General features: G+C 33.8%; 1 protein-coding gene across 1 annotated transcript; it reads right to left on the bottom strand.

The window, feature by feature from the left end:
- Nucleotides 1-10,830: 10,830 nt before the first annotated feature.
- On the bottom strand, nt 10,831-11,334 carry LOC112476812 (keratin-associated protein 15-1). The gene has a single exon (XM_025044215.1). The coding sequence runs from the start codon at nt 11,281-11,283 to the stop codon at nt 10,831-10,833; it is 453 nt and encodes a 150-aa protein (XP_024899983.1). The 5' UTR covers nt 11,284-11,334.
- Between the last annotated feature and the right edge of the window lie 5,218 nt (nt 11,335-16,552).

Below are 16,552 nucleotides of genomic sequence, written 5' to 3'. Positions count from 1 at the left end.
CAGCAGTTGTTTATATAACATAAAGAGGCCCAAACCCAAATTCTCTCCACCAGTCTACTCCAAGACTCTGTTCAGAGATCTTAGAACAGCGCTATTTAATAAGCAAGGAAGTAGTTAAAGGAAAAAATTAACAAGCCATCTTCACTATCTTTATAGTACATATAAAGTATATATACACATATATATGTATATATATATGAGAGAGAGAGAGAGAGAGAGAGAGAGAGAGAGAGAGAGAGAGAGAGAATGAGAGAGAGAGAGAGAGAAAGAGAACACGATTGATTTAGTTTATCTGGAGAACCCTGATAGATATACTTGCCAAACAATTACTCCAGTTTCCTAAGTCGAATCAAATCACCACTTAATATTACTTAATACTTAGGGATATGACATGTGGTATGGTTAGAACTATAAATTTATTTCCTGAGTTTTGAGAGGAAGACAGACTGTACGTTAAACATAACGTCTTTCTTTCTGACACACCAGACACAAATGTGGAGAGGAAAAAAGAAAAAAAGAAGAGAAGGGACAAATCCTGAGTAAGACATGTAGAGGACAGGCTCATGCGTAGTGACATAGTGAGAGACCTGGAACCCAGGGGAGATCACATGGTAAATGAAATTCTAAGAATAGATGTGGCAGGGGTGATGGGCGGAGACCAAAAGGAGATGGATGAAAAGTCGGCAAAGATCAATCTCCTTTATAAAAATTATGCTCCTAGTTGATATAAATGTGTTGTAGAAAACATCATAAAGAAGCGCCTACCTTATTCCCCTTTTGGAAAGCTCTTAAATCAGCAGTGCAGGCAAGTGGAAAACACATAGACTCTCGAGTCTGCTAACGTAAGTTAAAATTCAACTTGTGCACTTAAAAGCTGTGATAACTTTGTGTATGTTATTACTTAAGCTCTCTAAACCATCTGTAAAATGAGGGTAATAATAGTATTTACCTCACAGGATGATTGTATTAAGTGAATTAATATATTTAAAGTTCATGCTACATAATAAGTATGAATAAACACTTATTATTCTTACCATTATTATTGCCAAGGTGGAAGATACATTTGTCCCAGGGGCTCAGCTGAAGTGCTTATACCTTTAATAGAAGTTGGTTTTGAATATGGTAGACAGATCATGACATTTACTTAAAATATCTTTTTTAGAGAAAATGCCAGAGCAGTCATGTATAATTAGTGATCCAAAATAACCTTTTGAAATACAGTTGGGATATTACCTGATGTCATGGAGTGAGTTTATGGGAATCTCAACCAGAGTCAGATAAAAGCCAAAGCCTTGAGGATGGAAAAATTACCTCTAATAGGCACCAAGTTGATTAAAGGAATACTAAATTAAAACGTTAACATGTAGAAGGCCATCTGTTGCTGGAATCAAGGGAATATTAAAAGGTTTGGGGGCTCAGATGTCATCTGAGATGTAAAGGCTGCCGGCTTTACCATCCCTGCGTATGAGGATTTGTAAACTCACAGTGCAGAGAGTGATGGTGGAGCTCATGTAACTCAGCTTTTATTACCCGAATGAATTCATTCCTGCAATAGAGACTAGGCTGTGGTCATTGACAATCCAGGTTTCCACTGAATCTTTGTGGTGGGTATTGTAACCTCAATGGTTTAAGTGACCGTTCTTATTTTGGCCACAAAATAAGGACTTAAGACAGAGTGAAAATAATATTTTGGCTTCCATCTGGTCATGAAAATTACATTTTCTCAGCAATCAATTAAACACCCATTAATAAGATGCTAACTTTTTGCATTCATTGAGTTAACATCATTTTTGTCCCATCACTGGGAGCTATTTTGACATTTATAAACCAGGATCTCTCAAAATGACATTATTTCCCCCCCAAAATGACTTTAGTGAGTGACTATTTCAGTATTTAATTGTTGTAAAATAAATTTCAACTCTGATACCCTACAAATTATATTGAATTCTTCTAGTCTGCTTAATTTCTACCTCAGATGTATCATGTGGAAGAAGTTTTTATGAGAAAGAAGAAATAAATTCATGAGGTGCCATCACCCTGGAGAGGAGGTGTGATAGAGTTATTCAAAGAACATAATTCTTCTGGTAGAGTCTTTGTGTGAGTTATTTCACAGTTAAATTTTTTCTAATGAGAACACTTGATTGCTTCGGCTAGTTCTTTGTGTGTTTTTATTCTGACTGGTAGGAAATATAGAACATGATATTTAAAATCAAAATAAGCAAATGTATAACTAGGATTTAGAAATAGCATAAGATGCTGGTGAAAAACTAAGTCTATAGCAATTAAAACAAGTCAGCTCAAGCAAATAATCAAACAAGTTGATTTTGCAACATGTAGAGAGTTTTTTTTTTAAATTTTTCTCTAATATTTTTGGAGCATTAAACATTCAGTGTATTGGCCAAAAGGTCAATAATTATGACAAACAACTTAGAAAAAGAAATGGCAACCTCATCTCAATAAAGATTTAACAGCAAAAATTATCAAAATTGTGGCATCATATACAACTTATTTAACCTATTTGATTGCACCAGTTCTTCAATTTAGAAAATCAGTTTAACTGCAGTTCATTTAACTTTGTGGTCATGCTTGTGCAGTAACTTTTTAACAATTGCTTGACCTTGATTCCAATATTCAGTTTATATCATTCATGATGACCATGTGAGGCATTATTTTTCTCTTTGTTGTTTTCACATTGAATCTACTTATTGTTGCAAAAAAACAATGATTTCTGAACATTATGCTTCTTTCATGTTGATTGGACCTTCTAAATGATTAATGATTTATTATTTTTGGTAATAATAAATATTGTTCCCATAGATATCTGATTATAATGACCGGATAGATACAATCGTTTTTCAAAGACAATTTAAATGATGTAGTTGATATAATAATCTTTTAACTCTAACAAAACATATCTCTTTGTTCCTTTTAGAAACAGCAATAGGCAGTCTATGGTGACTTTAGTTGTGATTATCTGTGGAGTTAACTTTTTTCAACTTTTATTCCAAAGAGTAGCATAGTGCAAACATCATATATCATTTACATGTCATGCTCATATTTTGTATACTACTCTCATAGTTCACCAAACCTTACTCTCTACATTTGTAAAATAAGGGTACTACCAACATATTTTTACAATCCATGATCTTGTTTTTGTCATTACTACTGAGTAGTTTCTTTTTGAATAGTAAAATTTTATTTAGAAAATAAGACAAAGTACCTTTTAAAACAAGTCCTTTTAGTTTAGGACAAATGGCTAAGAAGTCTTATTACTACTAAAATTATTATTATATAGTACATATGTTTTTGTATTTTTTTATCTTAAGAGAATTTCCTTAAATGATGATTACCTGTCTCTATTAATTTTCTGATTGATAGGTAAAATCTGTAAGAAAAATATTACAACTTTCAAGACAAACATATGTCTCCAGCTTTATCTGAAGTACAAAGCCATAAAAAATCCTGTTCTTCAGTGTTTATTGAAGAATCTAGTAAGTATTTAAATTCATGACTTGCAATAATTTAGGTTAACTTTTATTTTTAAGACATTTTCCCCTTCATTAACTGATAAAAATAAAACCAATGAACATATGCTTTTTGATGTGTTTGAATTATAGTGCTTAGCAATTAGTTAGTCCAGCTAGCCTCAGATTTAATCATCTGAGACTACTTTATTTGAATTTGAAAATTAAAAAAAATGTTAACCATTTAAGACTGAATAATTTGCAACAACATAGATAAACCTGGAGAACATTATTCTAAGTAAAATAAGCCAGAGACGGAAAGACAAATATTACATGATGTCACTTATATGTGGAATCTAAAAATGTCAAGCTAATAGAAAGAGAGAACAGAATGGTTATCTGGGGCTAGGGACTGGGGGAAATGAGAAGATGTTGATCAAATGATATGAACTTTTAGTTGTAAGATGAATAAGTTCTGAAGACCTAATGCATAGCATAATGATTATGATTAATAATAATGTATTGTATATTTAAAATTTGCTAAGAGAGTAAATCTCAAGTGTTCTGACCATAAAAAAGTGAGATGATGAATATATTAGCTTGATTGTGGTAATAATTTCACAATATATATGTAAATTAAATCATCACACTGTATGCTTTAAATATATGCAATGTTTGTCAATCGTATATCAGTAAAGCTGTAAAAAATTTTACCATTTAAACATGCAATTTCACACTCAACGTTCATTCTCACCACATATATACGTGTACGGAAGGGAAAGCAAGAGAACCACTCCCTTCATTAAAGTTTTTGTTCCCTCCATCACAAGACAATAGTTGTCAAAAACACTCTTGGTCTTACCGACTTTCTTTGATTTGTTCCATTTCTTTCCTCATTATGTCTGCTTGAGGTCGCTTTATCTTATCACCTTTACCTAATTTCTCATTCTTTCTTCTAACATTTCAATTAGACATGGCTTTGAGTGAACAGACAAAAAAATTCCTTTCCAACGTCTTTACCTCTTTAAATTCTTCCTATAGTATGATAAATCCTTAAATTAATGAAAAATTATTTTAAAACACAGAATCAAACATTCTTTGACAAAGTAGAAACTACAAGTATCAAAAATACTTTTAACTATATATATGCCTAACCGATGTACTATATACTTGAAACTAATTTAAATAAATAAATTTTTAAAAATCTACCTTTTTGTAACTATCAAGTATATGTTTGCATTTGAACAAATGCATATGCGTGTTTATACTTGATTTTGAATTATGTGAGGAACATCCCTTGCTGGACATTTAACTGTGAAATTTGTATTAACCTTTATTTGTATCAATATTAAGAGGAATATTAAGAGGAGTTTTGGACAGCTGAAAGGTTTTTGAAAATCAAAACCGAAAGCAAGAAAACACTTTTTATAGGAATTGATAAAGTATTAAAGTCACATGTTTCGGCTTGAGTATTCATCAGCTAGAGTCACTGAAATTATAAAGACATAATTTAAACACATCCTCTTTTTGCATTTTTTTCTTTGAGTCTCTGAAGGAAGAGAATTGAGTTTGCAGAAATCAAAATGGGGAGTGTGGAGAAAAGAGGAGAAATGTTTTGAAAAACTGCTTTCATTCTTGTCATACAGATGGTGAGAAACAGTATCGCAGTAAGAAGAAATGTGCTAGTTTCTCATATGTACCTGCTCACCAGTAATTAATCACCATATTCATCTCTCATTTAGTCTTTAAAAACCAGCTTCTGGTAAGTTTCATAAACTCCCATTTATATGAGTGATGTTATGAAACCGCAAAATACCCCAACTAAGGCTTGGAAACTTGTATAAATTTCTATACCTAAGAAAAATCTTATATATCCCTGCTTGTTTTTATTTAGTGCAATTCTTCCTCACTTCGCTGTTTCATTTATTTTAAATGACTTTATTGTGGAATGACTGAAATCCAAAAAGCTGTATGTGTTTAATGTATTCAACCTGATGAGTTTGGAGATAAATATATATCCATGAAACCATCACCACAATGTATGCCAGAAACATATTCATTACTTCTAAAAGTTTCCTCCCATCCTCTTGATGATGATAATGATGATAACACTTAACATATGATCTACCCTCTTATGAAGATAATGATGATAACACTTAACATATGATCTAGCCTCTTAGCAAATTTTTAAGTAAACAATACAGCACTGTTAACTATAGCTCTGTGCCATATAACGGATCTTCAGGATTTACTCATCTTGCATAGCTAAAACTGTTTACTCTTTGATTAATACCTCATTTTCCTCATCCAGTTCCTGGCATCCAGTTCATTCTACTCTCTGTTTCTATGAGTTTGATTTTGCCAGATTCATCATTTAAGTATATCATGTAATTTTTGTTGTTCTTTACCTGGCTTATTTCATATAGCATAATGTCTTCCAGTCTCATCAGTTTTGTCACAAATGGCAAGATTTCCTTTTTTTAAGACTAATATTCTTTTTTTTTTGTATATACCAACTTTTTTTCATCCATTTATCCGTTGGACATTTAGGTTGCTTCTATGTCTTGGTCATTGTTAATAATGCTGAAGGAACATGGAGTGCAGGTGTCACTGTTTCTATTCTGAGTGAAAAGTACTGCACCAATTTATAATCCCACCGACAATTCACGAGTGTTCCCTTTTCTCCACATCTTCGCCAACACTTGTTGTTTGTTGATTTATTTGATGATAGCCATCTGACATGGATGAGGTGGTAGCTCATTGATTTTGTTCTCAATTATCTTTCATTCCAAAGTATGCAATTTTATCTTATAAAAAGTTTCCAGAAAGCTAAGAGTTCTATAAACAACTAGTGACCTATGGCTGAACCATGGTTTAATAGAAATTTTGTTGCACTTTCTGGGAGAGAGACAGTGGGCTGTTATATAAAAAGAATAGAAAATTTGGAGGATAAATTCAAGCGGGAAGACATGGAATTAGCTGCTTTAATAACTCCCATGTGGATAATATTCACAGCAAACGTGTTCAATGTGTGAGCCTTGTATGATTAGTGGGTAACAATTTATTCGCAGATGATTTTTCGTACTTCTTTTAATAAGAAATAATAGAATGAAATGGCATAAGATGGGATGAGATAAATAAAAAAATTCAGAGTCACCTCACACATGCTAGGCTCTGAAGTAAAATGTGTGCCTAGTATGGATCAGGGTACCACAGATTTGAAAGCATCTATTCTACAAGAGTATTCTCTGGCACCCATTGCCCTGACTACACAGTCAAGCCTGCTGCATCAGGGAGAGTGTGGACATTCTAGTAGTAGAGCTGTTCTCTTTCATGGGCTCACGTACATAGAAGGAGGGATAATAAAATTCCTATGCAAAGTGCCCATTTTAATCTTACAGCACTTGAAAACAATTTTCTTCTTGAGCTAGATAGAGCCTATTTCTAATGCAGTTAAGTAACATGTTTTTTTTCCCCTACTACTTTAAAAAAAAAACAACTTCCATGTAAGTTGTTTGAGAGTCCGAATTATGTCTTTTCATCTTTGTAAACCCAAGGCCAGCACAGTGACTGTCACACAGTTGACATTCAGTAAATATTTGTTAACTATCCACCAAAGAAACGTCTATGTTTTAGGACATGTAAATTAAAACTAGTAAAAATAGCAGTGGGAAGGACCTAACATTTGTCAGCTGCCTTCTATTATGTAAAAAGTTTTTTTTTTTTTTAAATGTAATACCTCTTTTAATCCTTAGACTAATTCTACCAAATAGATTTTATCCAATTATAAAAATGAAGAAATTGAGGCTGGGAGTTAAGTCATCAAAGGTTACCAGCTTGTATGCCAGAAAAATCACCCCATGTAAGTAAATTTAAAAGAAAAAAATAGTTAAGTAAATTTCTCAAAAAGAATAAGTGGAAATTAAGAGATAAGATCTCAAGTCATCCTACCACAACCCAGCTCAGTGGATACTCAGAATCTTTTTTTCAATATTTCCTTCTTTCCCTCCCTCCCTCCCTCCCTCCCTCCTTCCCTCCTTCCCTCTCTCTCTCTCTCTCTCTTTCTTTCTTTCTTTCAGTGCCTGACAGTAGATACTCAAATATATTTGTTGTATAAATACTTTTCCCTTCTTTCTTTCTTTCTTTCTTTCTTTCTTTCTTTCTTTCTTTCTTTCTTTCTCTTGCTTGCTTGCTTGCTTGCTTTCCTGCTTTCCTTCTATAAACTAAATAAATTCTAATTCTTTATAATAGAATTTGTACATGATTGGCAGATTTTATAATTTTTAAGGGAATAAAATGAATTTGTAATCAACTGACCACTGCTTCATAGCAGCCTGGTCCTATGAGTTTGAGCAATTTAGAATTTATCATTGCAGAATTTTATTACTCTATTTTAATACGCAGTGAAAATATTCCGAGCAATACGTATGAAAGAACAAAATTAAAAAGTCCCATATTTTTAATTTTCTTGCTGGTTCTTTTTGTGTTTCCTCAATAATTATGTAAAACCGAATCACTTAAGTCAACATCATAATAGTTAGAAATCTCTAATGTTGTAGTTATGAGAATGTAATAGCCAATGGGCTTATTGAGAATGCATTGTATCTTACACAAGAAAGCTTGCTTTTTACTTAGATCTTCTGCATGAACACTCTTGTCTTTGTGTAAAGTGTCAAAATTTAGGTAGAACCTCTCTTTGCATGCAATATTGTCCAATTCTCCATACTATTTCTTTTATATCATCGCTCCTCAATTTTTACTCCACTTGCTCAAATAAATATTCTTAGATACTTTATCATGTATACTGTTATATCTATTTGGAATATTTTCAGCATGCATTTTACCTTTTACTGGGCTTTAAAAAATAAATCCATAGAAATTCAAATTGTTAATGGTACACATTCCTAATAACTGAATTCTACGAGATCTTTGAAAAAGAAATTTTCAGTATTTCCTTGATGTCAAATGCTTAGAAAATGTTAATAAGGAATAGAGACACTTTATTACCCAGAAGATTGTGATGATTTGCATCATACAGGTGAGTGCTCCTTTATCTATTTATTTTTACTCCTTGCATGGGGTGATATGGTTTAAAAAAATGGTTTTAAAAATAGAATTGAATTTTCAGTATACCACTGATTAGCTGTGTGATATTGGACAAATTAAGTTCTCTGTACTGCAGATGTCTTATTTTTTAAAAACGAAACAGTGCAAAGCAAAAGATAACTGAACTAATACCCAATTCAACTCTCTGTGTTGTTTTATAGATTATAAAAATATATTGCTATAACACGCATTGTTAAAAATCAAAGCCCACGCAATTTGACTACTGTTTTTTAAAATAACATAAAAGTGAATAGACTTATGATTTAAATTTTCATAACTAATTTTTATTTTGGTCTATAATGAAACTTTTTAAATATTGTGATCTTGTTTTCAGCCAACAACAAAGACCTAACAATATAATTTGGTATTAACTACAAGAGTTGAAAAATAGGATATGGTCCACAAACTATAAAATATTTCTAATACTTTTCTAGCCAAAAGTATTCCAAATGATAAAACATGAAAAAAATGAATTGCAAATATTATTACAAATAAAATATTGATGATAACAATAAAATCGAAGTTCTTATTTAAAATTCTGTCCCCTAAAAGGTATATTAAATTTGGGTGGAAGAATAAATTTCTAAAATTACTACTCAGAAATTTACATTGATCTCCTGTTTCTTATATAATAAGATTTAAACTTATAAGTATGATGTCCATGGCCAAAAAACCTTCCTAGTACAAACTCAGTCTAACTAAAGTCATAGTTTATAGTACTGCTGATGGTTGTGTGTCAGTTCCATTAAACTTAAACTCGCATCCTCCAGGACCCAGCATAAACCCTGACACATAGCAGGGACAAATAAATATTTGTTTAAACTCATTTTCTCATACTAGAAACATAAATCTCTTTGCGTAGGGACTAGTGAGCATGAATATTTGGTCTATGTTAGCATGAAATATTTGAAGAAGTTTATAGTCAATAAAGTTCTCTTATGATGACTTGAGATGTTAAGATATTTAGAGAGTAAAACCTGTGACATCATCTTCAAAGCTTCAAAAAAAAGAAAAAATGAAAAAATGTGGTCTATGGTCAGCTCTATCGCTGCCAATTTCATCTGTGCTCTGTTCTTGGCCAGTGATAGCTTGGAAGGAACATGAAGTCAGGCCCATCTCTGTGAGACAGGGAATTCCTTTAATGGGTGCCTAACCAAACCTTTCTTGGAGCCACCCTGAAGAAGATTATTCTAACTCAATCATCCTCCCTTCTTTCCTTTCTTCCCTCTCTCTTTTACCGAGTTTGGACCTTAACTGTGGTCTAATGGCTTCCGCCAGAACATTCTAGCTACCACCCCATTTTCCCTGACAAGTATTCCCCCTCCCCGCCCCAGCAAAATCTCTTTCATGTCATATCTTATTTGGCAGCTATTTCTCAAAAGACTGCAGCTAACACATTAGAACAGCAAGATTTATTTTTTATATGAAGTGATATCTTACTTTTTCTGCTGGCAATGAGTTTTACGTGATTTCCTCACACTGCTTTGAAGCCCCTGTTGTTTGTGCTCCCATTGGAACTTATGTTTTCATCCAAATACTGCACTTGCTACATGACAGTGAGTTAGAATATATGTGTGTGAACTCTGTGAAGGCAGAGAATTTGTGTCTTTGTTTAGCATAATGCCTGCTCTATAATTGAAACTCGATAAACATTTTTTTCAATGAATGCCTAACTAAAAACAAAATTTTCTGAAGCAAATATATGAACAAATGTACTTATGAGGGGATATAAATTTCTTAAGACCCATAACATATGCCATATAATTAAATTTTCCTCTAAACTTCCTATTTTCTATCTAGCAAAATAATAATGGAACATTTGAAACAAAGAAGACCAAAAAAATGTTTTCCTAGTGAAGACAGTAGGAAGTACAGGATGCATTCACTAAAAGTACCATACAAATAAAAACACGAAATGCCATAATTCATTCTAGAGAAATAAGTTTATTTTAGATGCCATATCTATTTAATATAGTTATGTGAAAGAATCCTAGGAAAAATAAGAACACAATCTTAGAAAGAAAATAAAAGTGATTCTGAGCTTTAGCATAAGAGTGAAAATTTAAGATATATCTCATATATCTGATTTAGAAAAAGGCAACAGGTCAAGGTTACTTTGTCCACAGTGAATCATATACTTCCAAGAGGACTGTGACGGCAAATCCTGGTGATGCAGACAGTCAGTAATTGCAGATATTAGACGGGATGAATGCTAAAGTTTCATGAAATGCAGACAGAGGCATGAGATAATTGAAGCTATTCAGCAAATTGATCCAAAACAGTGAGAGTTAAAGGCTGGTTGGTAACGAGTAGACTGGCAACTCCTGGAAGAAAAGTAAGTTGGGCGGCAGAAGCTGGACCCACAGCCCAGAGTCTGAAAGCCAGGGCTTCCATAACCAAAAGGCCCAAGGCCAATACTTCCACATCCTGAAGATCCAGCGTAATTTGTTTGGCAGGGACTACAGAAGATGGAATTCCTTGGACGGAAGCAGGATGTCTGGTAGGATCTGGCCACAGAACAGGACGTCTGGCAGCTGGTGGGCTGACAGCAGGTCTCTTCACAGCCACTGTAAGGAGAGGAGCCCAGCTGGCAGGTGCTGGGAGAGCAGACAACATTTCTGGGGTAGCAAGAATTGTAGGAGGAAACTGGATACTGCAAGTAGCCTCCAAGAGAACGAGAGGAGAAGTTTCCAGAGCTGCAGTTGTAAGACATGTTGTCAGGAGTTCTGAGTTCGGCTGAGTTGCAGAGAAGAGTTTGTGACTGTGAATGTTCTCTTCTATACTGGACACTTTTATACCCTGGTGATGGGTGTGGTAGCATGTGCCCATTTTAATAAGAATGCCTAATTAGGCTCCAATAAAAAATGAAATACATTAACCTTCAAAGACCTTTTTTATGAATGCAGACTTTTAAAGGAAAGAATTTCATTAGTTTTTCAAAGCAATTGTTCACAAAGCATAAATGTCATTTCTCATTCATCTAGCTTGGGTTGATGAATGTAATTGTACCATAATTGTACCTGAAAGATTGGTGTTTTATTCATCCTGTCTTTGAATATATCGTATCAAATGCATAACACAGTGATAATTTTGGTTCGTTTAAAGCTTCAAAAATCCTTTGTAGTCTGGAGAGGGCATTTATTTTGTTCCAGTTTAGGAAACCAATCAAGAGCAGAAAAAAAATCCTCAATATCTGATCTGTCTTCCAAATCTTGTGGACCTTATAGAAAAAGATCCCACTAAGAACCCTTCATTGGTAGAAATACTAAATGAGTGTCAAACACATTTGACAGTTTTCTTCTAGCACAAGTATCCCAGCCACCTTTGTGTGCATGAATTTTTGATGTGAAAATAAAGGGTCCAATATTTTTAGGAGTGCTTTGAAAATTACATTGTAAAGATACGTAAGTCAAGGAATTCTTGATTTGAACTTTACTTGCTTCTTGATAGAAGTTACCAATAAATTAAATTATCAGAAATTCTCCATCCCCATAAATTTTAAGTAATTTCTGGTGGTGTTGATTCTATTGAGAACTAAATAATAAGCACTATACATAAAAAATAGGCCTTTATACCCTTAGCTTCCTCTCACGGGGTGGGATTTTTACAACAGAAGGTAAAGAAAATTAAGAAATTAGGTATTTACTCCATGTAGACTTCATTGAAAGATCAAGTATTTGAAGAATTCATAATTACAAATCACCTTTATAAATTGAAATGGCGAGGGTTTCAAAATAGATGCTGGTGTGAAGTAGAGAATGAATGTATTTGGGAAGATCTCATATGTGGTACATGTATCAAGTCACATGTACGTTCTGCCTAGAGGGCTAATATTACATAAGTATTTTTCTAGGCTCTTTCATAAAGTTCATCATTGCTAACTGTAAATGGGGTAGTTCAGGAAATGGCTTAAAACAACCTGTGGGAATAGGCAAATCTCTTAAGACATCAATCTTCAGTAGCCGATATGTCATTCAATGGAAATGAGCTGAGACTCATTCACTGAGGAATAGAAATTACTAGGTGGAAGTGTTAAGGGAAGATTCAGCTAAAAATCTAAAAGGAGCTACTTTTGTAGGTAATGAGATTTCATTTTGAGGGCTCTGGGAAGATCCGACCAGAAAATTGTAAATGGTGTTCCAATCAGGGGAGGACTGCAGATAATTGCTAAATACTCTCCCAAAGTAGACTTTATGAGTCTGAACATTTTGAATAGACAAATTGCTCTTCAATCATGTTTCATATATTAGGGAACATAGTTTGTCCTCTGTTTATAAAAAAGTAATTTTTACTTATTAGGCTTTTTTATTATGAATAGGAAAAAAAACATTCTAGTAGATTCAAAACCTTCTCGTTTTAATTGTCAATAAAATATTGAACATCAAAACATCCAGATAAATATTTAACTCACCTAAACTCAATTTGCTTGTTTGCTTCAATGTCATCCTCTCTTATGTAAGCTATTTCTGTGGAAGAATATTCTATGAGATCGGATATTAAATAATGTTGAACTTAATATCTTTTCTCAACAAAACGGAGGTTTTTGCACCCAAACACTTTTGTTGAGAAGTGGAAATTATTTTATATTAAATGAACACATTAGACAGTACAGAAGCCACAGCAAGACAAGCCTTCTTAATCTCTCTCCTTCCTCGAGGTCTCAATCTTCCTTACCCTACTACACACGGGTAGAATACAAGTAAATAGAACAAGAAAAAATATAACCATTATTTTAGAAATGTCGTAATACTTGTCGGGAACACCTGAAAACAATTTAATTCAAAGTGATGTACATGCTTTTCTGAAGCAAAGTAAGAATCTCTTTAAGATGACTCCGTTGGTCCAATACTTCGAGGCAATTAACTACTTTACAAACTTTCTTTAGAACAAGAACAGTGTCCAGATTCTGGGGAATTCTTTTAGTGGTAAATACTGCCTTGGATTAGAGATAAAAATGCATAGGGCGTTTTTGCCACATGTTTTGTGCTTATTTTAAACAATTTTTCAGCATTTTAGATGAGTAGCTCTAACATTACAAAATTGAATAAAATAATTTATAATATTTAACTCATATCACAGTAAACACGAAAGAAAAACAAGCTAAGATTCTGAGTCTGAATACAGTTTTAAGTAGGAGCATGGGAAATAAAGGAATGTCACAGTTAATATTTCACTAAAGCCATTCAAATTGAGATCCAATTGAAAAAAAGATCCTCATATATCTTGCATAATACCATTGCTGCTTCCTGATGACACTGTTTGTTAAGTTACTTTGCCACTTCCTGGCAACAATCAATGCATGTTTTTGTTTAAAAGAAATGACTGTGAATAGATCAGTTAGTTAGTAATTTTGCTATCCAGATGGCAACAATTTTGAGACAGATTGTGAAAGGGGTATCAATTATTTTTAATTTTAGCCAGCTTCTCTCAGCTCAGACACTGTCTACCTCTAACGCAGTTCTCTGAGTGATCTGCGGGGTGACCTTTGGTAGAGGAAGATGACTAACAGCTTTGAAGATTCAACACTATCATCCGACTTCCAAGACGCAAACATTCTGCACTTTCTAGTTGTAAAACCACCAAACTACATATGCATGACTGTAGTGATCTTTTCAATTCAATTAAAAGCAGAAGGTAACATGTTTTTATGTGCTATGTGGATGACACACCCAGTGATAAGGGTATATAAATGCCCCATTCAAGGAGTGACATTCAAAATCAGAACCTTCTCATTGTAGGTCGCATCTGTCAAAAAGTTCTACAACTGCTATTCTGGGAACTTCTCCTCCCGCTCCCTTGGGGTCTATGTGTGCAAACCCAGCAACCTGGTCTACAGAGCTGGTCTCTGCTCTCCCAGTACCTGCCAGCAGGGCTCCCCTCTCTACAGTGGCTGTCAGGACACCTGCTGTGGGCCCACCAGCTGCCAGACGTCCTGTGTGGTGCCCAGACCTTGCCAGACATCCTGCTACTGCCAGAGGACCTCCATGCTCTGAAGACCCTGATGGACAACTTACTCTGGGTCTCTGGGGTTTGGCTTCAGTGGTTTTCAATCAGTGAGTTGTGGTTCCAGTGCCTTTTCCTACCTAAGTCGTAGATCCAGCTTTTCCCATCCAATTAATTTCTCTTGTGGAAGTTGCCAGTCTGCTTCTTACCAATCAGGCTGTGGATCTGGCTTCTACTAATCTTAGGTTTAAATACAGTATCTACTATGTAGAGATTTTAACACAGTACCTACTATATCAAGATCCATACTATCTATTGATCTCCTGTCCTATCATTAGCTTATAAATTTGACTTTTACTGTTATCTACTATAAATTAAGAATAATTTGAATTCCAGTAACTGGAAAATATATTCATTGAATAAAGATGCTAAAACTGTTTCTTTTGTAGTTATACAGACATGCAATACTGAAGCATATTTTTTCTTAATATCTCCCCTTAGTGCATTTGTTTCACATTTTACCAAGTGGAAAAATGTTGTAAGTTTAAATAAAAATGTTATAGTACATCCACATGTTTGCTTTAATATTATTTGTTTACTCTGTCTTCAAAGCTACTTCCAAATGTCTGGATAGATATTTCTGTATATAGTATTTATCATGTAAAAAGTTTTTACCTTAAAAAGTAAAATTGTTCAATGTCCTTTTGGTATATAAGAAATTGTTGTACCTTTTGTGTTTACTCCATCTGTTAATACCTTTATATGATAAAATCTAGGAACACATTTTTAAGACTACAAACAAGCTAATAACTGGCCTTTTATTCTGTAGGGAGTTGAAGATTTTGATATTTTTAGACAAAATAATTACATATTGTAATGAATATTAAATTGACCAAATATATCCTAAAAATGTTGAGAAATTGGCATTAGGCTATCCATTAAGAAGTTAGCCGTTAGTTAGATTTGGTGAAGGCTTCAGTGCCTCCAGCTTCACTGCCATATAAGAAATCAAGTCTCTCAATGAAATATCCTAACACATTCCAACATTTATTAGCAAGCAGTCTCAAAACTTTGTGTTATCAGTTCTATAAGTTTGATAAAGTCCAAATTTGCTCCTATTTTTTAGTTATTTTGTTGATAGCATTTTATCGAAAACAAACAAACAAACGAAAAACCTCCTTCAAAACCAATGCAAATATTCTCTTGTTACAGAATTTAACTAAATATCCAGGCAGCTAATAACCCCCTGAACCAGCAGCTATGTCTCAAATATATATCCATTAAGTGAAAGACAACATTACTAAAGGTATCTAGATTCTTCCCAGGAGAGTAACCACGTGTCTTGGTTCATTTCGTTTATCTCAGCTTTGAGCCCCATTTGATAATTACCTTAGATGTTTCACTTTTTATTTATAATCAATAACAATTGAATTAGCAAACATGATGATTGGTTTAGGGACCCTCCACTTTGCTTTTGCCCTGGTTTCAGTTAGTAAAACTTAAGGTGCAAGTACAGAAATCAGAGTTTAATCATTGTTAAATCAGGAAGAAGACAAGGCATATCCTATCTTCCCTTCGCTCACCTTTCCTGAATAAAAAAGAACTGTCACTTGTCTCTCAAAGAGAGTATGTAGAGGGATCACTGAAAAACAAATTACACTCAGATGCAAATGACATGTTCAAATTTGGTGGAGAGTTATCTGTTGCTCTAACCCACACTGTTAATGGTTCTTTCTCTAGCCCACACTGTTAATGGTTCTTTCCACAACCTGCAAGATGAAATAATATACACCAAGCTACCAGTAGGTGGAGTTAGTGGAAAATTTGAGAATTACTGATTTGGTGTATGGTAGTGTTGCTTTGCAACCTCCCTGGAAACTTCCCAGGTATAGCGTGAAGCCAGCCCTATACACAGAGAAGGGAGAGACCTAGGCAAAAAGGGCAGAACACTCTGGATTGGGAGGTAGCAGATCCAATAAGCATAGGAATTTAGTTATGAGGATTGTCTTGGGAGATTGCAGTAATAGTAGTTTTCCCCA

Source organism: Pteropus alecto, unplaced genomic scaffold (genome assembly GCF_000325575.1).
Source record: "Pteropus alecto unplaced genomic scaffold, ASM32557v1 scaffold81, whole genome shotgun sequence".
In the NCBI taxonomy this organism is placed as follows: domain Eukaryota; kingdom Metazoa; phylum Chordata; class Mammalia; order Chiroptera; family Pteropodidae; genus Pteropus; species Pteropus alecto.
This window is presented reverse-complemented; position numbering and strand designations above follow the sequence as displayed.

What these genes read in the sequence shown, in the direction of transcription:
- LOC112476812 (XM_025044215.1), bottom strand. Translation starts at nt 11,283, where the DNA reads ATGTCTTACAACTGCAGCTCTGGAAACTTCTCCTCTCGTTCTCTTGGA.